This window comes from Hyperoodon ampullatus, assembly GCF_949752795.1.
Source record: "Hyperoodon ampullatus genome assembly, chromosome: 6".
NCBI lineage: Eukaryota > Metazoa > Chordata > Mammalia > Artiodactyla > Ziphiidae > Hyperoodon > Hyperoodon ampullatus.
The window spans coordinates 34,981,213-35,006,722 of NC_136919.1; the positions used below are offsets into that span (position 1 = coordinate 34,981,213).

Genomic DNA, 25,510 nt, shown 5'->3' on the forward strand with positions numbered 1-25,510 from the left:
TTCCAAGCCTAACTTGGAAAGCCACCAGTGCTCATCTGGATGCCCTCTGGTCTAATCTGGTCTAATGTGAGACCTAATACTTACCTTCCCTTTGGATTGTGTCTTTGGTCTCACTTCCCTGGTGCCTAATTCCCTTTGGCCCTGAAACATTCAAGTTTCACCTGATCTAACAACCCTTCAACTTGACTCTGCTTCCCATAGACCACCTTCCTGTTCCCCCCCCCACCTTCATCTTTCACATCAAAATATCTGAAAGGAGTGGTTTGTACTCAAGGATGTTCCTTCCCCACCTCTCACTCATTCAAGTCTCTGTAATTGCTTACAGGCTCACCTACACACACACACAGCTCTCTCAATGTCACCCACGGCTTCCTGGCTGCCCAAGCCTCTTAGTCTGTATCTTTCTTGACCTCCCCAAACCACCTGACTCTGTTGAAAAACCCTTTCCTCCTGTTGTGGCTTTTTGTAGAAACATCCCTCTGGATTTTTCCTTCTAATCTTCAGATGATACTTCCTCAGCCTCCTTTCCTGGGCTTTCTCCTCTTCTTGTTCTGTTTTCTTACCCTGGCCATTCTTTCTTTAGCTATAACCACAATGTAGATGACACCCAGGTATGTGTCCCCAATCCTGATTCTTCTATCTTGAGATTCAAAGCTTTCCAACTGGTCACTTCCAAAAGATGCCTAAGCCTGTCTTCCACTCCATCTCACCTTCCATCATCTCTTTTAAAAATTTAGCATAGTAAAATATACATAACATAAAATTTACCATTTTAACCACTTTTAAGTATGCAGTTCAGTGACACTAAGTGCATCCACATTGCTGTGCTCTTCTAATTCCTTTTTAATATCTGTGTAACTGGAGGGGAAAGGACCACTTATTCATCACCGGGGGCTGCCCCACCTTCATATTACTGGCTGAGCCTGGTGCCTGGTGGTTATAAACATGAGCTCTGGAGGGTCTGATCTAAGTTGAAGTCCTAGCTCCATGACTCTGGCCGAGTCCTTCCACCTCTCTGGTCTCACTTCGCTCATCTTGTATTCTCTACTCTTGTTGGGTACGCAGTCACTCTGCCGAAGTACTAAAAGCTTTGTTTATTTCTGAGCTAACACCCCTCAAAAAACTTGTCCTCTGGAACTGGCACTGGAAGTGAAGAGAAAATGAAGCATTTGAAGAGAGTGATGGGTCTTAGCCAGAAAGCAGAAGTTCTGGATATACTGGAGGGGGATGTCAAATCTGGTGTTGGCTTGGATTTACGACACAAACAGCTCCACCTACGCCTGTTATGAAAAGAAAGAGAAAACAATCAATCAGTGAAACTGTTTTGGTGACTGCTTCAGTCTTTGGGCAGAGTAGTAATTGCTCTTCAAGTGACAGGTGAAACCTCTCTGAATGTTGAAAAGGTGATTTAGAAGAAATTGCAAGAATTTGCCCAGGAAAGAGGTGATTTGGAGAAATTTGATGTGCCTACTTTTCAAAATGCCTTCTTAAGTCTTGCATATATAGAGTCATCAAGGATCTAAAGAGGTCACATTGGTTTTTTCCCCCATGTTTATTTCATTTTATAGAGGAAAGTTTGCTTATGAATGTTGGGAATTCTAGCAGCCCCCTCCTGGAGGTGAAGACGTATTTTGTTTTTAGCTTTTTGTTTCCTTTTGGACTGGATCTTATCTATCTCTCATTTCCAGCCCAGGGCCTTGCATAAAAGATGCACTTTAGAACTGCCGCCTGTTTCAGTAAAGAAGAGGTGAAGTGTTTTGGTGACCAGATCCTACTTTTCCTTTCAGAGACTGAGTACAGAAGTAAAGATTCTCAGAGTTTCAGCCCAGAACGTCACAGGATAATGTTCAGAACAGATTGCCCTTTACAAAGCACCTTTATACGCATACTTTATCTCATTCAGCACTGACAGACACTCCATTTTTCAGATGAGGAAACTGAGGTTCAGAGTGGTTAAGTGACTTGCCCAAGGCTTCACAGCTAATAAGTGATCAAGCCCAGCCTAGCCGAGCACCTATAACTACAAACTCTCGGTTGTCTTTCTAACCCACATTTGGCCTCACAGAGGGATGGCCTGTGTTGAACTACACCCTGCCCTTGGCCAACTTGACCGCTGAGGATCCTGCCATTTAAGGCATGTGGGTGAGGCAGTTGGAAATGTCCCCATGTGGAGTCGAAGCGTTTGGCACGAGCTAGAAAGCAGGACGTGCTGGGGCCCCGCTTTCTGCCAGAGGCCCCTGGGCTGGCGTCTGCACGTCCCCAGTGAGCACGTGTCCACCTGGGCGCACCAACCGTGCGCCCTAGCGGCTCCCGGTGCGCCCCGGGTGCCAGCCCGCTCGCGCACTGCCCGGCCGCGCCTTGGGGGCCTCCCCACTCCCCGCGGCTGCAGTCCCGGTGTCTCCCGCCCGCTTAGAGCAGCCCGGGGCTGCGGCCGCGGGTCCCCCACACCCCAGGGGCGGAGCGAGGCGCGGAGACGTCAGGGCGGAGGACGAGCGCTGGGCGAGCGCGCCCTCCCGGCTGCTGCCAGTGGCCCACGTCCCCGACTGGCGCGGCCGGCGGCGGGGAGATGCAGGGAGCGGCGGCGCTGGGGCGCAGCCAGGCGGCCGGGCGGGCGGGGGCCAGAGGCTGAGCCGGGCGAGCCAGCCGCGCACACAGCTCTGCCCGCCACCTCCGAAGCGGATCCCCGGACGCCCCTCGGCTCTCCCTGGGTTTCTAGCAAAGTCCCCCCGGGGTGTCCATCAATTTTCTTGGGTGACTACAGCGTGTGTTTTGTTTTTCTTTCTTCCTTCCCTCCCTGTGTGCCCTTCTCCAGGATGGCAGAGGCGGAATTGCACAAGGAAAGGCTGCAAGCCATAGCAGTAAGTCCACTTTCATTTTATTTTCTTGCTCTATTGTCTGGGATGGAAGAGGACCCCGAGTGCTTGGGGGCCGTCGACATTCCAGTACAGTAGCCGCAGGACATGTGTTTTGGGGATAAAAGTCTGTCAAGGCTCAGCTACGCTGCTTTTTCCTTTATGGTCTGTAGATGGAAAGCCCCAGGGCGCACTTTGGGCTGGGGATTTGAATGTGGAAGATTGGCTTAGAAATAAGATGCTTGCTACTGGGCTTTGGGGAAAGACTAAACAGGAGCATGAGGGGTGGAGGGGGTGTCGATTCCTGGAATATTACCACCCAGTGCTCAGTAATATTCTGACTTCAGACACTGGAGAATGGCGGGAACGGTCACCAGAACGGTGGCTGCCATCCACTCTGCGGAAGCTGTTGGTGTGCTAAGTGGAAAACCAGCAATCAGCTCCACTGCCAGCCACGCGGTAGAACCTCCTCCCTGAAAGCGGGAGTGTTCATTTTCCCTGTTCTGTTTGATATTGACAAGGACACTGGCGCAATCCACCACCCTGGGGTGGGGTGGGGGTGGTCTGGGGACTTCTTAGAACAACTGGGTCCTGGGAATAATATTCCAGGAGAGCCTCCTTCTTCTAGGTGTGGATCATCTGAAAACCTATTTTCAGCATACAAAGGAGCAACCAGTTTTGGCAAAGTTTATGTGCACTCTCAGAAAAGTGTACCCATGTGCATCTTGGGTATAAAAGAGCTCGAAAGCTGCCTAAATTTGAGCAATCCTGCCACAGTGCTGCCAATGATCCACAGATGTGGTATTTTTACTGGAGCCACCACAGCTGGATTATATATTTCCTTTTCAGATGAGGGAATGATTACTGCTGCTATATGAAATAATAGCAATTAAAAGAGAAGGTCTCTTAACATATTGGCATAAAAGAACTGCCAGACATTCTTTTACCTAAGTACTTTTTTTTTTCTTTTTGGTCCAGGAGTTCCCTGGAAACACATATAAATTTGTTGGAGAAATGGTGTGTAATGTTTTGGAAGCAAAGTATATTAAAGTGTTTTTAAAACCCTTTGGACGGATCCTTCACTGGGAAATGCATACAGACTCTTCTTTTTTAAAGAAGCGTTTGATGTGGTCTCTGTGGCTCTGAGATCCTCTTTATCAAAGTCTTCAAATCTTAAAATGTCTTGGAGACTTTACAGCTGAAGCAAGAGAGACGTTTGTTGGCACTATTGAATGCTATGGCTTTTTTGCCTATTGGGCAATCTTTGAACTTGGTCCTCAGAACTCAGGAAGGCTTTTTTTTTTTCTTTCCCTTTCCCTCTGAGTATGTGTATTTTGATGGTTAGTGAGGTTGTTTACGGTTTCTAGAGTTAGTGGCCCAGCAGTGTGGCCAGTATGTCATGAACTTGATAAGAATGGAGATATTCAGTTCTTGGTGCCATGTAGCTGGTGGGTGTTTTATATAAACTGAATAATAGGCTGCTTTAACTGTCCATGAAGTGGTTGCTCCGGAGAACGTTCAGTTGCTCCCATCGGAGGCCGCTGAAGGTTTCCAACAGTTGTCACATTCTCTGCCTTTGCATGACCAGCTTTACTGGATGCCTGAGGAACAGCTGAGCCTCATGAAAGGACTTGCTTTCTGAACGGGGAGCCAGTAGCAACTTACACTTGAGCCACCCTTTTCCGAGTAGGGCTGAGTAATCCCAGCAGAGGCTAAATGGACTTTCAAGAAAGATCTAGCCAGTCTTCTGGAATTCTCATGCCTGTTCAGTTGTGGAATTGAGTTTGTCCTGTACCTGGCAAGGTGTTGATGATTCTCATGAATGATTCGGCCTCAATGAATATATCTGTTGTTATTAGTGCAGACTTTCTAACAACGAATTAACTCTGTGTGTGTGTGAGAGAGAGAGACAGACAGACAGACAGAAAGAGAGAGAGAATTGAGAGATGGGGTGGAGGGACTTATGACCACATCAGTAAATAGTTCTATGCTGTGCTTTGGTCTAATGCATACTCTCCAAATTTTGCAAACTTGCCTCTTTCTGCCACCTTCCTAGGGTTCTCAGGGGACCCTCAGGAGCTCACGAGGCTGCCGCCAGAGCCTAGCCCTCCTGAAGTCTCTCTGGAGATGTGAAGGAGGAAGAGAATGATTCTTTTTTGCTTTGTTTTGTTTTTATTAGTTATCTATTTTATACATATTAGTGTATGTATGTCAATCCCAATCTCCCAATTCATCCCCCCCGCCACCCCGCTTTCCCCCAGGAGGAAGAGAATGATTCTTTATCTCTTCACCAACTTGGGCTCCTCTCCAAGAGGAAGAGCAGATGGATGGAGATTCTAATCTGTAAGCTCTTGGGTACTCTTTAGTCTGGACCTTGGTTCCGTCATCTGTAAAGGGGGCTCATGAGTTCTACCTCAGGGGCTGGCTGTAAGGTTTAGATATGGTGCAGGTGAAGGACCTGGCATGCAGGGGCCAGTAGATGGTCTTGAGCTAGAGCCCCCAATTCCTGTCTACACTGCTGCCTTGTTCTGTGAGGGTGAGAGGCAACATCTCTGAAACAGAAAGAGTCTAAACAGCCTTCTTTATCCTTTCCTTTACTCGACTGAAGGCCAGAGCTCAGCCCAGTGTCAATTTCGCTAGCTCCTCCGACCAGGTGCAGAGATGTGACTGGAGGATCCATCCATCCATCCAGTCATGCAGTAGGTATTTACAAAGTATTGCCTCTCGGAAGGGACTGGCAATACCAAAAAGTCAGTGTCCCCAAGTTTCAGCCATCAGAGGGAAGACTTTACCCTTCGCACACTTAAGTTCTAAAAGGGACAGGTGTCCTGTGACCTACTAGCCACATGATCATCTGTGGGATTTTTTTTCCCCCCAAGGGAGTGAAATACTTAGAAACTACAGTGCTTTAATTGAATCTTCCAGTTGTGTCTAGAGACTAATCAATGAGAAAAGATGAATCTCAGCCTACTTCTTGCCAAAAGAGGAGCAAATCCATCTTGACAAGTGTCTCTGCTCCCAGGTGCTCCTTCCATCCGTAGGGACTCTCCCAAAGTTGTAATTTTAGAAGACAGCAAGATGCCTCTATAGCACAATGAATGCAGGTAATCATTCAGGGCATAATAATACAGTTGCCATTTATTGACCATTTTCTATTCAGCAGGGCTCTTGTGATGTGTGTTCTTTAAAAAAGAAAATCTTAAGTTGTTTATAGTCTAATATAAACAATTACTATTCAGTAGCAGGAATACTTATGCAAATGAGCACACACCTGGAGCAGGTAAGCTGACCTGGAGGAGTTAGTTATAGAGCACTTTCCAAGAGAGGAGATGTTTGAGCAAGTCTTGAAGATTGAAAAAAAAATGTAAAATAACACAGTAACTTCCCAATGAGCAGAAGGTGTTTATTCACTTGTTTGTTGTTAGTTTGTTTATTATTTATTTGAAATAGTTAGTATAAGAAAGGGAAAGCGAAACACATGAAGAAGTTAAGTCAGTAGCCAAAGGCACCAACTCAGCAAGGAGACTCAAGTGCATTTGAACACAGATGATGCCATTTAATCCTAATAAGCTGATGAGGGAGGAACGTCTATATTGTCCACGTTTTAAAGAGCCCGACCTTAACAGAAAGTGTCAAGGCCAGAATCAGAACCCACACTGGAGGGCACTGGAGCCCCTTTACTGACCACTGCCAGAAATGGCTCCCTACAAGATGGTGGCAGCATCTCGTGCTCTTCCCACGAGCTCACTGGGTGGTTCGGCAGCCCCTGTGTGAGCGGATGAGGGAGAAGCAGACTGATTCAGTAGCATCGGGAAAGGCTGAGACAACCAGGAGGCCACATCCTTTTGAGAGTCTTCCAAGCTGGGTTTCAGTGTATGGAAATACCCAATGGGAGTTCTAACCGAGTGAGTAACATTCCCTTGGAGAACAAACCACTGTGTCTCAATAGAAACCAGTTTGGGGGGAGGATGTTGTTATGTCTGCACATCCGAGAGGAAGAGAGTCTTCCTTGGGCCCTGGTGATGATAACTGAACGTTTCAGAGGTCATTGTGGGCAAAAGCCCTCAGAAAGTACGGACATACGTGAGTGTGTCCATATTTGCTGAGATATGAGGTGCCAATCCAACCTACACTGGCTCTTTAGGGAATGTTGTCACTTAATGAGAACTCAGACTCTGTCGAATAATAAAAATGATCTTTGGCATTTGTACAGCACTTTACAAAAACCTGCACGTGATACCTTAATTCTGAGCTGTGCTGGGCAGGTCTCATTGTCTCCACTTTACAGTCGAGTATACAGAGGCATCTGGGCTCACACAGTGAGTTGTGGAAAAGTTGTATCTCTCTCCTGACTCCTGATTCCTCATGTTAGTGGCACGTCTAGCCTTGGAGGGGTGCTGTGCTAGGGGCTGGAGCTGCCCCTAGGACCCTTCTGAGCTGGCGGTGGGGAGAGGGGTGAGCTTGGGGGTATGTGGACCTAGCCGTGACTCTGTGGAATCTGCCTTTTGGGGGATTTCACTTTGGACCCCTCTCCCTCTTAAAATTCTCCCCCAGAGGGTACAGGTAGTGGCCTGTGGCTCCCACCTGACCCTTCTCTGTCCTGAGAAGGCCCGGATGTAGGTGGGTGGCTTAGGCTGGTTCTGCCTTTTACCCACAACAAAACACTCTTGGCATTTCCTTGGCTTCATCTCTCAGTGTTCTTCTTGCCTCTGAGCAATAAGGCCTTGAGTGCCAGGGTTGCAGTGTGGACCAAAGGCTAAGGAGGCCAATCAGCCCGCTTTGATTCAGGCCACTTCGGTTGGCCTGCATGGCTTGGACAAAAGTCCTGGCTGCCATTTGCGTGTGATCCAGCCCAGCTTCCCAGGTCAGGGATCCCTCCGGGGTTCTAGAGATCCAAGCCCAAGACCTATAGTAACAAAAACTGTGATTCCTGGGGGGACCATCCCTGTACATAAACCTCTGTCATTGGTAGGCAGCTGGTAAAGGGCTGGAGAATTGAAGATCCCAGTCATTTGTTATCTTCTTCCACATAAATGGTACCCTGCTTCTAAAAGTTCAAGTTGAGGCTTAAAAAATGGTTTGCTCAGGACATTGGTGCCGAGGAAGGGTTTGCCCCAGCTGACTCTGCAGGGCCGCTCAGCAGGTAAGTGCCACTGGGGGCCCATTCAGTGTCATTGCCAGGTCTGGGAGTGCCAAGGCAGGCCTTACACAAATATGCCCAAGGGCCATACACCTCTCTGACCATTTATTTGTACCTCTGAGTATATTAGGCTTTAGCCTCTTGGGACAAAGAGCAGCTGCTCTGGCAAGTGCCCTGTGAAATAGAGCAGTCATCATTTAAAAAGCCAAACAGGGGGGCTTGTGGGTTATGATTTGTTAATATTTAGAAGAAAAACAGGGCTCAGTGAAGGCTTCTCTGCATTTCTTTGGGGTTACCCAGTGCTTTGCGGACCACTGCTTTTGGTCCTTTGAACTACCCACGTTTCATCACTGATCCTTTTTGGGGATATTGATCAACTTCCTTGACAGTAAGAGTTGATCATCATGTAGTGTGATATTGACTGAGGCAGCAAATGGCATTGATGCACAGAGACGGTGGTCCCCAGGGCTGTCAGTACCTCACAGTCTGGTGAGTAACAAGTGTGGATTCTGGGGTATGAAAGCCTTGGCTCACATCCCAGCTTTTCTATTAGTATCTGTGAGACCTTGCTGGCCCTCGGTTTCCTCATCTGTAAGTTGGAGATAATTATAATACCCACCTCATGGAATTGTCATGAAGGTTATTTGAGAGATTTTGTGGGAAATACTCAGAGCAGGGGTACAGAAAACAGTCAACAAAAGTTTTCTGTTTATAGTAAGTGAATCAACAAATCATAACTCATGCATCTTTATGGAGAAAATGGACGCAAAAGGTGAAAGATGAATTCTTTTCACCTCAACTGGTGAATTGCCAAACTGGGAAATTTCATGAGTATAGTAACACCTGAGAGTTTGCAGTGCAGAAGGATACTAATAATAACAATGAAAAGGATTGTTTATAGTCGACAGGAGTTGCAAACCCAAAAGGACCCGGGAGCCAACCTGTAACATAAATGATTGACACGGATTGAGTGGGAAATTTTAAGGACCTGGAGAGCAGATATCACTTCTCAGTGAAGGTACAGTTAATTTATACCAGGTGAGAACATGGGTCCTATGTTGTCACATCAACTGATTCTCAAGAGAAGCCAGAAATCTTCCTTTTTAAAATGTGAGATCTCCTGTTTCAAAGAGAATAGCATCAAGTAGCTTAAAAGCTTTTAAAAAATTCGTGGACACAACAAACTTCCTTTTGGCCAATGGGTTGACCTTCCGTGACCTCCACGTGTAGGTAGAGCTTTGAACATTACCATGTGCTTTCCTTATGTGTGGACTTGTTTGGATTTCATAAGGATGCTGTGAAGTGGTACTACCAGCTCCCCTGAGATCTTTCATAATGTTACAAAATCAGGGTGCATTTTCAATAGGGCTTTATGAGTTTGGTGTACAAATGTTTGGATCATTGGAAAAATAGTGCATAGTTCCTTTTTTTTTTTTTTTTTTTTTTTTTTTGCGGTACACGGGCCTCTCACTGTTGTAGCCTCTCCTGTTACGGAGCATAGGCTCTGGACGCACAGGCTCAGCAGCCATGGCTCACGGGCCCAGCCGCTCCGCGGCATGTGGGATCCTCCCGGACCAGGGCACGAACCCGTGTCCCCTGCATCGGCAGGTGGACTCTCAACCACTGCACCACCAGGGAAGCCCTCCTATATTTTTTATTTCTTTATTTTTGGCTGCATAGGGTCTTCAGTGTGGTGCGCAGGCTTCTTATTGCGGTGGCTTCTGTCATGGTGGAGCACGGGCTCTAGGCATGCGGGCTTCAGTAGTTGTGGCTCGCGGGCTCTAGAGCACAGGCTCAGTAGTTTTGGTGCACCGGCCTAGTTGCTCCACGGTATGTGGGATCTTCCCGGACCAGGGCTCGAACCCATGTCCCCTGCACTGGCAGGTGGATTCTTAACCACTGTGCCACCAGGGGAGTCCCCCCTATACTTTTTTGTATTAAATGAGCTCCTTGCAACCACTGACATTATTGTATCTCAAAGTTCACATCTAGGTAGGAGATTGCTATCTCAAAATTAACAGAAAACTTTAAAAGACAGCAGCTTGATGTGGGAAATTCCTGTTATCCTAGAAGCACCTTTCAGAGCAAGGTAGGCAAATTGAGCCATCACGTGTTACCCAGGTGTTTGAGATGATTTTGATTTGTTATCAGCCTCAAATAGACAACGTAGGGAGACCGAGCTGGGCTCAGGACTTCTAATAATGGCAGCAACTGCTATTGGGCATAGACTTTTGGCCAGAAATGGTGTAGAACTGTGATTCTCAAACTTCAGTGCATTACGATCATCACCTGGAGGGCTCCTTAAACACACAGATTGCTGGGTCCCGCTCCCAGAGTGTTTGATTTAGTAGATCTGGGGTGGAGCCTGAGGATTTGCATTTCTAACACATTGCCAGGGTTTGCTCTTCCCAGCTGCAGTTCTGGGGAATACACGTGGAAAACCCGTGGGGATGTGGTAGAAGACCAGTAGCAAAGGGAGAGGATGGTCTGGGTCTTCATAAGTGGCACACGCCCACTGTGACATGCCCAGGAGTTTGTGAAGTGTGTATATTTTAAAGAGGTGAAATGGAATAAAAGACCAAATTCAAGTCTTAATTAGTGAGAGCCTGAACCTAGCTCAGTTGGAAAGTGATATAGTTGTGTTCCTCTTACATCAAGTGACTAATCCAGAGGAGATCTTGTTTGTCTTGGGTACTTGTCTTAATCTATTTAAATAAAGTAAAATTGAAGACACCTGTTTCAAGGGTGTGCTTGGGATTGGGATTGGCTGATCAAAACCACGGGCTATAAAATTCACTTGGTGGGGAGGCCTTAGGGGGCACCTCAGTGAGACAAGAAGTCATGCAACAGAGCAGATATCCAGCAGTACAGTGGGAGCCCCTTTGAGAAATATACATGCTACATATCATGATGCTGTAGATGGAGAAGTCCCAGAGCAGATCAGCTAATCAAGTCTTGTGGCAGCCTCTCCAGCCTTCAGGCCTGATACTCAATGCAGGCAGCTGTTTCTCACGTGACCAACTCTAGTAGGAGGTCAGGATGAGCCGGAGGTCAGGATGAGCCGCAAGTGAGGTTCATTTACTTAATGATGGTTAGTGATTCTCCTAAGCCAGTCTGTGTGCACAAGCCAGGCTTGTCACTGGCATATCAAAGAGGAGTTTATTCTTGTCAAGATGTCCTCCAGGCTCCCCTCATCCTAATTGTAGCATCCATTGTTTGAACCAACCCTTCATATTCAGATGGATTCAGCTTCACCCAGGCTCTTATTTGTCCTAAAACACAAAGCACAGAGGCCACACTGTGCAGGATGAGACCTAAGAGAACACGGACAGACTGTTGGGTGATGTCCGCCCAGCATGGGCGCTTCATAGAGGCAAGTTTGCACTTGAGCGCTGTGGGTTTGGGCGAATACCGCACAGCTGAGACCTATTTCTGGCAGGAAATGCCGGCAGAAGCAGAGGTTTGGGGGGGTGGGGGAGCATGTTGGAGCTACATATGCCCTTGGTTAATGGGTATGTCAGTCTTTTCCATTAGTCTCATGTTGAATTAGAATCCACAAAAAGAGATTATTAAATACACAGAGAGACAGACAGAGACAAGCCTATAGCCTATTTACATAATGCTTGAACATACATTAAAGATACTTCAGGGCTAGTCTTTGACTCTAGTATCAGTGCTCCTATAGCATCCTCTGAGCTTAGCTAGAAGAAAGGAATAGGGAACCTGGTCCCTTCCCCTCGCATAAAATGGAAGGGGAACGAAAAGCCACATGCGCCCCCAAGGTAAAAGCCCTAGCTGTAGATGCAAAGGCTGTGAGCCAGACCTCAGAACACATCTTCCCCCTCATCATTTCCCCTCTGGCAGCCTACTTCATTACCCTGCGGGTTCCAGGCTCTTGACAGTCTGTGCCCTCCAAAATGTCTAAAAGGCATTTGTAAAACCTGCCCTTACTTCTTTGCTACATTATACCGATTTACTTACTATTCTAGGTGGGTGGGATTTTTTTTTCCCCCTTCTAAATTATAACCAGTCATCTGAGGATTCACTTTATTTTTTAGTTCAGGGCTGAAACTTAAAACTTTGAGGGTTATAAAAAAAACGTTATTCTTAAGAGAAAAACACATGCTTGAAAACTTAACCCTTTGGTGGTAGCCAGGGGATCCTCTTTCTCCGAGTTTGAGTAATAGTGCAAACAATTTTTGAGACCAATAAATACCACATGGGGCTTCAGGATTGGGGCAGCTGTGATAGATGCATGTCCTTATGTGATGGATAGAGAAGCTGGGAGAGGTACCTTTTGGCCGAGAGGCATGGGGTCAATCCAGAGGCTCCCCCCGGGCTCCTGGTTCATCTTTTTTTTTTTTTTTAAACAGTATGGTTGAGGATAATCTTTATTGTGAGTAGTAGATTATTTATTTATTTATTTATTTATTTATTTATTTATTTATTTTTGGCCGTTCCGTGCAGCATGTGGGATCTTAGTTCCCTGACCAGGGATCGAACTCGTGCCCCCTGCACTGGAAGTGCGGAGTCCTAACCACTGGACTGGCAGGGAAGTCCCTCCTGGTTCATCTTAAACAGAGGTTCTATGGCTTGACTTGTCAGCTTGGGTTGATGATACTTGCTGCCTCTAATGGGTTGGGAAATGGTTCAAAAATTTCCTTGCCCCAGTGGGACTGTGAGACATATAAGATCTGAAAAGTGGAAAAGAGTGTAGAGGTTCCTCAAGAAATTCAAAATAGAACTGCCATGTGATCCAGCAATCCCACTTCTGGGTATACATCCCAAGGAAATAAAATCACTATCTTGGAGAGATTGCTGCACTCCCATGTTCATTACAGCATCACTAGTCACAGTAGCCAAGAGATGAAAACAACCTAAGTGTCCACTGACAGATGATTGGTTAAAGAAAAGATGGTACATACAGAGTGGAATATTATTTAGCCTTTAAAAAGAAGGAAATCCTAGGGCTTCCCTGGTGGTGCAGTGGTTGGGAGTCTGCCTGCCGATGCAGGGGACACAGGTTCGTGCCCCGGTCCGGGAAGATCCCACATGCTGCGGAGCGGCTGGGCCTGTGAGCCATGGCCGCTGAGCCTGCGTGTCCGGAGCCTGTGCTCCGCGACGGGAGAGGCCACAGCGGTGAGAGGCCCGCGTACCGCAAAAAAAAAAAAAAAAAAAAAAAGAAGGAAATCCTACCGTTTGTGACAACATGGTTGGACCCTGGAGGGCATTCTGCTAAGTGAAAAAAGCCAGACACAGAAAGATAAATATCTATAATCTCACTTATATGTGGAATCTTAAAAAAAAAAAAAACATTGAACTTATAGTAACAGAAGAGAGTGATGGGTACTAGAGGCTGGGAAGTGGGGGAAAGGGGGCAGTGTTGATCAAAGGGTATAACTTCCAGTTATAAGTTGAGTAAGTTCTGAAAACCTAATGTACAGCATGGTGACTGTGGTTAATAATCATGTATTATATGCTTGAAATCTGCTAAGAGAGTAGATCTCATGTGTTGTCATTAAACACACAAAAATGGTAACTGTGTGAGGTGATGGGTATGTGAATTGGCTTGATTGTGATAATTATTTCACAATGCATATCAAAACATCATGTTGTACACTGTAAATATATACAATTTTTATTTGTCAATCATACCTTAAAGCTGGGGGAAAAAATGACCAGTTAAAAAAAAAAGATCTGGGAAGCTTGAAGCTAACGTGAATGGCCTTGAAAAGAAATACTGCTTATCCAGGAAGGAAAAACACACTCTAGGTAGTGATGAGCCCATCATCTGAGTGCCCATTTTTCTTTTCCAGGTGATATATAGGCAGCCTTGTTCATGAACAGTGAAGTCTGAGCATACATGTTCAGAATTTAGTGCTGGTCATCAAATAAAACTTGCAGCAAAACCCAAAGGATATTTAACAATAGCTGGGATAGGTCTGTGGGGATGGGTCAGAAGGCAGGGCAGGTCCTGGAGGCTGGCTGTAGAATGTACTCTCCAATGCTACCAGCTACTAGAAATGAGACTTTGGCAGCCTGATCACTCCCCATCCTTATTCACACGGGAGTGAGAATGACAGATGTCCATCCCATCAGCATTGGATCTGATGGCCACGACGAAGAGAAAGCATTGGCCCTGACAACACAGAGGAGGCGAAGGTAAAAGTAGTTGCTCAGTTACCCTCCTCTCTCTCCCCTTTCCGCCATCATCGCTCTGTCTTGACATATCACTGCCTCTGGAGGATTCCAGCTCTCCATCTGCCCTGAGCCTGGGTCCACAGAGAAAATCTGGAAGTAGAATGGCTTAGCAGTTGCGGGGTGGGGGTGGGGGGGGTGGGGGGGGTGGGGGGGCGGGAAACAGGAGGAGAACATCTCCCCTATAGGGAGGCAGGGCACCCCAGGGCTCAGAAAGCAAGTCAAAGATGGTAACTTGATCCTGTAGCTTTCTTTTAGGGGGAGGGAGGAAGGGTCTCCCAGTTCCTGAGAGCTTCCCATGGGCCAGACACCCTGCTGAGTGCCTTATACTGGGCGTTAAAAACTCAATTGTGCACAGGTGTCAGGTTGACTTGGTGGCTGAGCTTGTGGGACTGTGGTGACCGGAGAGGATGGGTTCCCCAGAGGGCAGGCAGCACTCAGCTCCAGCTGATGGGTACTTTGTGGGAATATAAGTCTGAGATCTTCTATTCTTCAAGGCATCTGGAAATCCAGCTTTTGAAGGAAGTCTGCTGATATTGATATGTTCATAACCATTGAAACACTGTGTGGGCCAGACCAAATACAGTGAGATTTTAATACAGTGTGTGGGCTGGATTCATTCCTCACCCCTGACCCCACTCCCTACACCCTCCTCGGCCCCCAGTTTTCCACTTCTGCCTTTCACAGCATTTTTATTTACTTGTAAAGCCAGTAGTATGTGGAGGTGATAGGGTAGTAGTGTCCCAGCTTGAGGCTAAGTCAGATGTAGGTATGTTTAGGTCTGTTGGGCAAATTGGTGGGGGACCTGCCAGAAGCCCATCGAGGGCCCTCTGGATGGGGACCCAATAAGAAAACCATAGTCTCAGGTTAGAGTCAGGATTGCTACTTAAATCTGTTCCTTATCCAGCATGCTGGATCAACTCGCAAATTCTCTGTAAGAAGTAACAACTGAAATCACTCCTTAAAAAAATAATAATAATAATTAACATAGAGCAAAATGACCTTTTTGATGCACACATCTCTGAATTTTGTAACATGTAGATTTGTGTAACTGCCAGCACACTCAGGATGCAGAACAGTCCATCAGCCCTCAGGACTCCCCCAGGAAGCACTCTTTTTTTTAACTCAGTACACATTGGAATGTAAAGGCCCCACCTTGCACCCTGACTTTAAGGATTCTGAAAACCACTTGGGGTGAGACGGTTAACCAGAACAGGAAACTGCGGTTCCCAGTCTTTGGTGGGTAACTCTTTCATAATGAATGCCCCTCCCAAACCTGTAACAAATTCTTGCTTTTCCCTACCACTCCAGCCTAGTTCCTTTTTTCTCTAGCCTCTACTAGAGTTATCACATTTGGCAACTAAAATTATAGGATGCCCAGTTATTTCATGGGACACACTTTTATACTAAAAAATGATTTGTTGTTCTTCTAAAATTCAGATTTAACTGGGCGTCCTGTAGTTTATCTGGCAAGCTCATCCACTTCACATATATGCTGCATTCACAACCGAGTTTACAACCCACTTTTTCTGGGTCTGTGTTTCACTCTTCCATGTGAGTGTGAAAATACTCATTGGTTTTACTTTATTTTTTTCTCTTTCTTACTTCATTTTTTTTCTATTTAAAAAATTTTTTTATTTTATATTGGGATATAGTTGATTAACAGTGTTGTGTTAGTTTCAGGTGTACAGCAACGTGATTCAGTTATACATATACATGTATCTATCTTTCAAATTCTTTCCCTGTTTAGGTTATTATGGAATATTGAGCAGAGTTCCCTGTGCTCTACAGTAGGTCCTTGTTGGTTTCTATTTTAAACATAGCAGTGTGTGTATGTCAATCCCAAACTCCCAATCTATCAATACTCATTGGTTTTAAGCAGTAATAAGTTTGTAGGAAGATAAGGCATGTACTGGAAGGCCAAGAGGACCTCATCAATACATTAATGTGTTTTCAAGGAACCCGCTAGACGTATCCTTTCTGGAGAATAAGAAATGGATTAATGTGTGTTGGAGGGCAGAGGACAACTGGATTTCAGAAACTGGGACATTTTCCAGCCCCCCTTCACCCCCCTCCCCTGGCCCAACCTGTGAATAATATAAAATTGCAAAGACTAAACAAGGAGATTGTTCACACTGGGTGATTTTGCAAATATCACTGGAATGCTAGCCTTCAGCAGGCCATATATCTTGCTTTGAGCAAGATGGGGCCTTGTGGTCTGTTGTCCGTGAGTCATGCAGAGCTCGCAGCCAGCTCATTCACAGCCCGGACGTTTTGGTTGAGAATGCTATGATGGTTGATTGATTTCTCTTGTTTGTTTGTTTTTTCATTTATCAGTTTTACTAGTGTGATTTCAGAATCACAATGAGACGAGAAGGAAAATCAATTTTACAGAGTACCTTCAGAATGAAGAATGATTGGAAATTCCAATTTTCTGTCTAGACCAGAGTCAGCAAGCAGCAGTCTACAAGCCAAATCTGGCCTGCAGTCTCTTTTCATAAGACCTGTGAGCAATACATGGTTATTACATTTGTAAATGGTTGGAAATTTAAAAAAAAATATTTCATGACATGTGAAAATTATATGAAGTTCAGATTTCAGTGTCCACACTAAAGTTTTATCAGAACACAGCCATTAATACATGGTCTATGGCTGATTTCATACTACAGCAGCAGAGCTGAATAGTTCCAACAGAGACCATATGACCTGCAAAGCCTAAAATATTTATTCTCTGACCCTTTATAGAAAGACATGGCCGACTCCTGCTCTAGACTCTATATCTATTCTATAACCATAGAAGTAAGTATGGTTGTGTTTGTCTTTAAGGTTCTAGGAATCTTTTAGCTAAAGAAGTGACTTTTTTTTTTTTTTTTTTTTTTTTGCGGTACGCGGGCCTCTCACTGTTGTGGCCTCTTCCGTTGTGGAGCACAGGCTCCGGACACTCAGGCTCAGCGGCCATGGCTCATGGGCCTAGCCGCTCCACGGCATGTGGGATCTTCCTGGACCAGGACACAAACCTGTGTCCCCTGCATCGGCAGGCGGACTCTCAACCACTGTGCCACCAGGGAAGCCCAGAAGTGACTGTTGTCTGGTTGCTAGCAGTCAGAACAGTAAACCTCCTAGGCATGTATCCAGAGAAAACTCTAATTCGAAAAGATACATGCACCTCAGTGTTCATAGCAACACTGTTTACAATAGCCAAGACATGGAAGCAACCTAAATGTCCATTCATTAACAGACGAATGGATAAAGAAGATGTGGTATATATATACAATGGAATATTACTCAGCCATAAAAAAGAATGAAATAATGCCATTTGCAGCAACATGGATGGACCTAGAGATTATCATACCTAAGTGAAGTAAATCAGACAAAGACAAATATCATATGATATCATGTATATGTGGAATCTAAAATATGATGCCAATGAACTTATCTACAAAACAGAAATAGACAGACATAGAAAACAAACTTATGGTTACCAAAGGGGAAAGGGGGGTGGAGGGAGGGATAAATTAGGAGGTTGGCATTAACATATACACATGACTGTATATAAAATAGATAACAACAAGGACCTACTGTAGAGCACAGGGAACTATGCTCAATATCTTGTAATAGCCTATAATGGAAAAGAATCTATATATATATTCAGTTAAATATTATATATGTATAACTGAATCACTGTGCAGTACACTCAAAACTAACAGAACATTGTAAAGCAAATATATTTCAATAAAAATTAAAAAAAATAAAGAAGGCACAGTGAATGAAAAAACATCAGTAAAGCATCAGACTCCCTTTTCACTCTTTTTTGGGCTGCTATGATGGAGGCTTACATTTACTGAAGCACTCGCATACTGAATTTTGCTACTCTACGGTTTTCTTGTTACATTCTCGCTAACTAAGCCAACTATGTGTTTTCTTTTGAAAACCAGAAAATCTGATGTCTTAGAGGTAATGGTTTGGCCCATCTAAAAATAAGTGATTACATTTAAAACCATTTTTTTCCATTGACAGGGGACAAGAGGGTAGAGGAAAAGCACTGGTGATGCTCCATATCGTTTTTCTTTCTCCCCATAAATTGCCGGAAGTTTCATTCCATGCTTGCCGGGGATTTTAAGGGTGAAATGTCAGAATGGGAGTCAGAGAACACACCCACCACATTCCCTGAGTCCGAGCAGGAAGCCAGTGGAAAGTGGCTTTTGACCCGCTGCCCTGTCATTCATTAGCCCTTTGCTGAGGGTCAGTTACCTCCTGGAAGCCATAGCACCAATGGCTTCATTTGTAAATGAAGTGACCAGCAGGTAAAAGCTGCTGATGGCCTGCGATAGCAGAGTCCACTGTAACCTCCCTGAATCATCAACTCTTTCCCTTCTGCCCCCTTCCCTTTCTTGTCTAAAAGGGCCAGCTGCAATTTTGAGTCTTGTCTGCCTGGAAATTTCCAAAGGGACTTTGGTGCCTTAGTAAATATTTTCAAATTGCCCAAGGGAGATAGTAGAACCATAATTGTGAAATCAGGTTTAGAAAGTGATTACTTCAGTACTTGGGCCGGCCGTTTGAGTGTGCGGGGGCAGGCCGTGGTGTGGACACTCGTGGTTCCTCACTCGGCCGGTGGCTGGCTTTTGCTTTTTCGGTCAGCCATATGCCAGACCCTGACATTCTCTATCTGGGCAACTTCTGAGCAGCTTCTGGGAGAATAGGAAGCCAAGCATGGGGTTAGCGTAGGGTTCCCTCAACTGTGGCACTATCGACAGTTTGGACCAGATAATTCTTTGCTGTGGAGGGCTGTCCTGTGCATTGTATGATGTTTAGCAGCATCCCTGGTTCTATCCAGTAAATGCCAGTAGCATTGCCCGTGTCCCAGCATGACAATCAAAAGTGTCCCCAGGGCTTCCCTGGTGGCGCAGTGGTTGAGAGTCCGCCTGCCGATGCAGGGGACACGGGTTCATGCCCCGGTCTGGGAAGATCCCACATGCCGTGGAGCGGCTAGGCCCGTGAGCCATGGCCGCTAAGCCTGCGTGTCTGGAGCCTGTGCTCTGCAACGGGAGAGGCCACAACAGTGAGAGGCCCACGTACCGCAAAAAAAAAAAAAAAAGTGTCCCCAGACATTGCCAAATGTTCCCTGGAGGACAAAATAAGCCCTTTGAGAACCACTGATGTCGTATAATGTAAGGGTTACCTGACCAAATGTATTTCCCTTACTTTCAGTATTAGAGATTCATTGCTTTACGCCTTCCCTTTCACCCTTAGGGATTCATTCCTTGAAGCCTTGGAGGCTTTTCTAGTTTCCAGAATGTCCCATGAAAATACAAGTTTCTCACAAGGGGTAAAGCCCCAAGCCTGGGAGGACAAATGTTTTTCATCTCGTGTCAATCCTGACTGTCTTGGGAAGATGTCTGAGGCTGCATTTGGGTTTGGGGGAAAGAACAGCATGATAGAGTACAGGGGATGAGGGAGCTGCTCTTTGTGTGTAGAGAGCCTTCTTACCTGGTATCTCTGCAGAGATTCATCAGTCAGGCCCTCGTCTCAGGTTGTAACTGCTCCTGGGGGCACCATTCTTATGTGGTCGCTGTAGCTTCGTGTATTTGTTAGGGCAGTTTTCTAGCAGGTGCCAGAAAGGTGTCTTGGAGAAGAGGTACCTTTTCTAGGTCCCACAGAGCTACCATATGGGCTGGCGGAGGTGCTGTAGTCTGCTTGATGGGAATAAGCAGCAGGAAGCACAAGGAGAGAGGCAAAGAGGCTAATTCCTATCTCTCTCCCTTCACATTATAAGTTCCTGGAAAGCAAGGGCAATGTCAATTTCATCATTATCCCTTTGCTGCCTTCGTGGTACCTTTCACATAGCACCAAAGCCTCTTCAGTGACCTTAAGCAGGGTTCTTAACGTGTTTTATGTCTCAGATTCCTTCTCAGTCTTGTGGACTCAGAATAATGCTTCAGTGCACACAATAAAATACATAGGACTAAAAAGATGACCAATTACATTGAAATACAGGCAGCACAATATTAGAAAATTGTGATAGATAGCATCTATTCTTCTATATTATTGTATTAAATAAAATCTAGTGGCAATTCTAATACATACTCCAATTTCTTATTATTGATGAACATAAGTGATATTTCAAGTTATCTCCAGCAACTATAATGCGATCTGAAAATGCCTGCGATTTCTATTCATGGTGAAGTCATAGGTACTGAAGGTATTTCTGAGGCTTGTCCTTCTGTTCGTAACTGAAGGTAATGCTACATTTCAGCTAGAGGTTAGTGAAAACAGCCTTTAACTGGCTGCCCTGAGTTCTGGCTCATCCCTGGTCTCCCTGAATTCTTTCTTAACCAGGCGTCTGCTTTAAAGCTCCCTCTGTTCCTCCATGTGATGCTGCCCCAGCCACCTGCTTGGGACTCTTCCCTAGCAAATTTCTCCAGGTTCCTTCTTCTGTCAATACACGCCTTTCCATCTAAACTCTCCCGGCTGTGTTGTGTCTTTTGCCTCCTATCTAAGTTTGCAAGGCAAGGGAAGCATCCAGCCCCCACTTGGGGTTCCCGAGCTTAAGAGGAGAGAGGGAAACAGACGCATCCTAGATGTCCAATGAATGCTTGTTTGGATGAATGGTCGCTTTGCCAACTTTACCCTTTTTATCTGGGGTTGCTATTTGATGCTTGGGCTGTGTTGCAAAAAAAAAAAAAAAAAAATGCACAACCTAGAAGTTGAGAATTATGTTTTCTTCGGTGACCTTACTGAGGACTATAGCCCGGGATGGCAGCCTCTCAGACAGCCCTGAAGGACTGTTCCAAAGAGGTGAGGGAAGAGCCAGAATATATAGTTTTTGCTGACAAAACAAACAAACATGTAGTTCAACATCGAAAGATTACTGCTAAATCACAAAAAAAACACATGTCAAGTTAATGATCTGAATGCTTTTCTCTGTATGGGAAGATGCAAGAGTCTGGGCTCATTGAGATTATTCTTTCGATAGGCATCTTAACTATCTAGGGCCAGTATCCTGCCTTTCTCCTTCCTGAATTCCCCTCAGGGTGCACCGTTGGGGTGTCTGCAGTGGCTGACAGGTTAATGGCGGGCAACACCATTGTTTACTGGCATGGCAGGTGACATTCTTTGTTTACTGAGATGGCAGATGACTTTTTTTTTGTCCACAACTGTGTTTGAGCTCAGTCCGCTCTTGACGCCTCTCTTCTGCCTGGGCAGCAGCTTTCAGTATGGTTTGCCCTATTCCTGGAGGTCTGCCAATCTCCTCTGGGAAGAGAGAGGGCTGGGCACCCACTGTGACCTCAGAAGCAGCAGTGAGCAGTGTGAGTGGTAGGACCCTTGACCGACAATGACCCCACCACATGCATGTGCCACGAGCAGCTGGGCAGAAGCCATCAGCATCCTCACTGCATACCTTGCCGTGGACCACCAGGGTAGGGGACATGCCTGCGAACCAGGAGCCTGGGGATTCAGGATGGCTACAAGGGAATTTCAAAATAAATAAATAAAGAGGAGCCACTTCTAATTAGTTTCCTCTGACATTAAGGTCAGCAGGTTCCAGAATGTCCTGTGTGAGGTTAGCATCTGTGTTTTTCATCAAATGAATGTGTCAGTGTTCTACCCAATTTGGACTATTGCGGCTTCCAAAGTTCTTTTTCTCCCTGGATTGTTATAAACAGTCTGTGTTAGTTTCTTAGGGCCGTCGTAACAAAGTGCCACAGTCGGTGGCTTAAATAACAGAAATGTATGGTCTCACAGTTCTGGAGGCTGGAAGTCCGAGATCAGGGTATCAGCGGGATGGGTTTCGTCTGAGGGCTGAGAGGCAGGCTCTGCTTCAGGCCTCTCTCCTTGACATGTAGCTGGACGTCTTGTCCCTGTGGCTCTTCACATGGTCTTCTGTGTGTGTCTGTCTGTGTCCACATTCCCCCATTTCATGAGGATACCAGTTATATTGTATTACCTCTGTAAAGACCCTATTTGCAAATAAGGTCACATTCTGAGGTGCTAAGGGTGAGGACTTCACTCTATATTTTATGGAGGGACACAATTCAACCCATACCAGGGTCCCTGCCTGTTGTGAGGTGGCATCTGCATCTCACAGTGATGGCCATTCACACCCTAGTCTGCTTCTGGCTATGGCAGTAGAAATCGTGTCCCAAGGGAAGTGGCCCAGGGACTCATAAGTAGTGGGTGCCATTTGCCATGAATGCCTCAAGCCTCTGCCCTTTGTCACACTCATGACCTCCTCTTAGCACACAGGACCTTTTATCTGGAAAAGCCTAGAACAGCATTTCACACTAAGTTGTAATGAAGAAAGCTTAAACATTCCCTCTCCTGAAAGCCAGTAAAAAACAGAGGGAAGAGATGTAGACTACATCCCAGAGCTCAGAATGTCAGTTAGCCACCATCAGGGCTGTTTTGTTCAGGACGCTGGATTTTCCCCCTCCTCACCACCGGTAATGACCAAAACAGTTCTGGTGGATTCATGGGTATTTAGAGTTTGCTGAATTCTCTCACTTTCATTATCTTGTTGGGGCATTGATAAAGAGTAGGACGTCTTATTTTCTGCATTTCATTTCAGAGAAAACAGCAGCTCAGCTAAGTCATTTGTCCAAGCTCATACAGGGTGACATCATCTGCGTCTCTCTGCCAGATCTTCCCAGCATACCTACCCTGTCGCCCTCCATCTCTCCTCTGGGTCCCCACAGTGTGGTCCAGGCAGCCTGAGTCTCATAGGCTCGCTGATCTCCTTGCTCTGCCCCAGGGCTCAATCCGACCCCTCCCACCCTCCCCAAGAGGCCAAAAAGTAACCTAGGCCCAGTGAGTGTGGCCAAGGTGAGAGTATTCTTTGTTCCAAGTTCTAGGCTAAAGGGGCACCTTGGGCAAAGTCAGGAGGCTTGTGAAGGAGTAGAGCAGCAGCAGGAGATGACGAGGAGTTGGGTGTGGCTGGAGCATGCCGAGAAGTGAGGCCAGAAGGCCAGGTGTGCCAGGGGTGGGGGCCGGGACGTGGTCCCATGGTGGGCAGAGCCCGTGGTTTATCAGAGACTGCTCTCGTGGCAAGATGAGGCAGGGAACTGCTCCCTGGGTGCCCGCCCAGCACCCCATCGCTGCCGGCGCTGGTAAATTGCTGAAGGCTTCTGAGGTGGCCTCTCTGTTCCTTTGGTGCAGGGGTCACCTTTCGCTTTTATAATTGCTTAAATCAATTCTCTTTGAATGGAAACTCAGAAGAAGCGTTTTAACCAACTTCAGCTTAAAGCCTTATTGCCGATGGAAGCCAATTTAGAGTTGGAATGTGGAGGCTATTTCTGGACACTGTGACATCCTGTTCAACTTTCAGAGGATCCCGGGAATAAAGGGGTGACTCAGTCTGTGAGCTTATTTTTAGGGAAAGCTGGGAATTCAGTCTGGAGCCACTCAGAGTCCTCAGTGTCTGCCAGTGCAGGGGTGCTGTTGGTGGAGAGGATGCTGAGCAGAAATGCTGTATTTATCATCAGCTGTTACCCAGCACCTCCTACACTCCAGCATACGGTTTATTGATTTGAAAACAAGATGGGAATCAGCGTAAACAAACCTTTGAGTCAGACGAGCCTATTTCAGGGCATTTACTTTTTTTTTTTTTTTTTGCGGTACATGGGCCTATCACCGCTGCGGAGCACAGGCTCCGGACACGCAGGCTCAGCAGCCATGGCCCATGGGCACAGCCACTCCGCGGCATGCGGGATCCTCCCGGACCGGGGCACAAATCCGCGTCCCCTGCATCAGCAGGCGGACCCTCAACCACTGAGCCACCAGGGAAGCCCCCAGCGCATTTACTTTTGAGAACTGACTTCAGAGCTGAAGAATTAATATCATAAGAGTTCCTGTTTATTGGGCATTTAATATGTACAACATATTTTGCTTTGCAAAAATTGAATGGGAACATTGATACTGTGTTAGAGGTATGGTATTGTTGTCACTGGTTTAATAGGTGAGGAAATGTTAACTTAAGGAGGTTAAACATTATCCTATGACAAGGTAGCTGAGTTTGAATTTGAACTCAGATCTGGCTCCAAAGGCCATGCAAATGACCACTCCAGATTTGGCCAATAAATGGCTCGAATGCTGCCTCTCTTTGGTCCTGGGTATCACTAATTGATCATGGGATCATTGCCTGCTCAGCTCAGATATGGCCTCAGGATCCTTCTCAACACAGTGCTCTAGGTAGCTACTGTGACCAACTGAGCAGCATTAGTACTTGAGATAAAGCCCATCTGTCATCTTAGTTTTATCTCTGTTTTGGCTCAAAATGGAGTCTTTAAGTCTGGAGACTTTGTTATTGTTGATTTATACAGATCTATTTATAACCTTTTCTTTCCTAAACACTTATAAGCAATGGAGCATTCACTGCAGTTTCCTTTTACAGTCAGTGGAGACTCTGTATTCTTTAAAAGGGGCTTCTGACTGCCTTGGAGGGAAGGATGACATTTTAGGACCCCAAGCCTTGATTAGACAATTGGCTTATGTGTGGGTGTCTGCGGTGATGAGTGGGAGATAGAGAATGAACCTTAAGAACTCAGGCCATTTATAGCAGTAAACCTCTCAAATAACCCAGTCTGATTAATTACAGCAGGGTGGTGAGGTGGGATGGGCGGATGGGATAGGTAGGCTAAGACAGCAAGATGATGGGGCCAACTCTGGGGAAACTTGCACCTCGTCAGTTGCTGTGAAAAATGTCACCTCAGCTGGCAAGCAGGTTGTCCTAAAAGTGTAGCACAAATGGGAGCTCGAGGTCCCAATGGGGAGAAAGGAACTCCTTAAAAGCAAGCTCAGACAAGAGAAAGGGGAAGAGAATCCCCACTGTGGTAGCAAAGGACCCAGCCATGCAGTAGGATGAGATAATGTGTCCAGGAGGAAGTTCTTGGTCAAGGTCTAAAACTGGAACATCCAGAAATAGGTATAGAAATGCATTGTTTAGAAGCCTGGAGGCTGCCGTGATTTCTTCAAGATTCCAGAAAATTGAGCTGAAATGGGGTTGAACAGTTGAAACAGATGGAAGGTAGCACATATAGATCATCAACGCAGGGTACGTTCAATAAAATTAAAACCTTTTTGCTCTACTTAAAGAAAACAAAAGAAAAATCTAGCTTAGGCCAGCAGCCTCTGGAAGCCTGTCATCAGGCTGCAGGATCTCAGCCGTAGGCCTGGGCTTTAGGGCTGGGGCTCCAGGCCCCAGGAATGCAATGGGTAAGAGTGTGGTGAGAGTCATCTGAAATCTGGTTATCAGAACTGAGGCGGGAGGTCAGGGCAGAGCTGGAATCAAAATGCTACTGCCCAGACTGGATACCACCCCCTGGAG

The 25,510-nt window shown here is 46.0% G+C and overlaps 1 protein-coding gene across 4 annotated transcripts in view; it reads left to right on the plus strand.

Annotated features, from left to right (window-relative positions):
- Positions 1-2,813: 2,813 nt before the first annotated feature.
- Positions 2,814-25,510, plus strand: part of PALM2AKAP2 (PALM2 and AKAP2 fusion) — a gene marked incomplete at both ends in the record, with an annotated part of 349,406 nt that continues 326,709 nt past the window's right edge. For all 4 annotated transcript variants that reach the window (XM_079707064.1, XM_079707065.1, XM_079707066.1 and 1 more), the window contains one exon: positions 2,814-2,858. In XM_079707064.1, coding sequence (XP_079563190.1) covers positions 2,814-2,858 — 45 coding nt within the window. The remainder of the gene's footprint in view (positions 2,859-25,510) is intronic.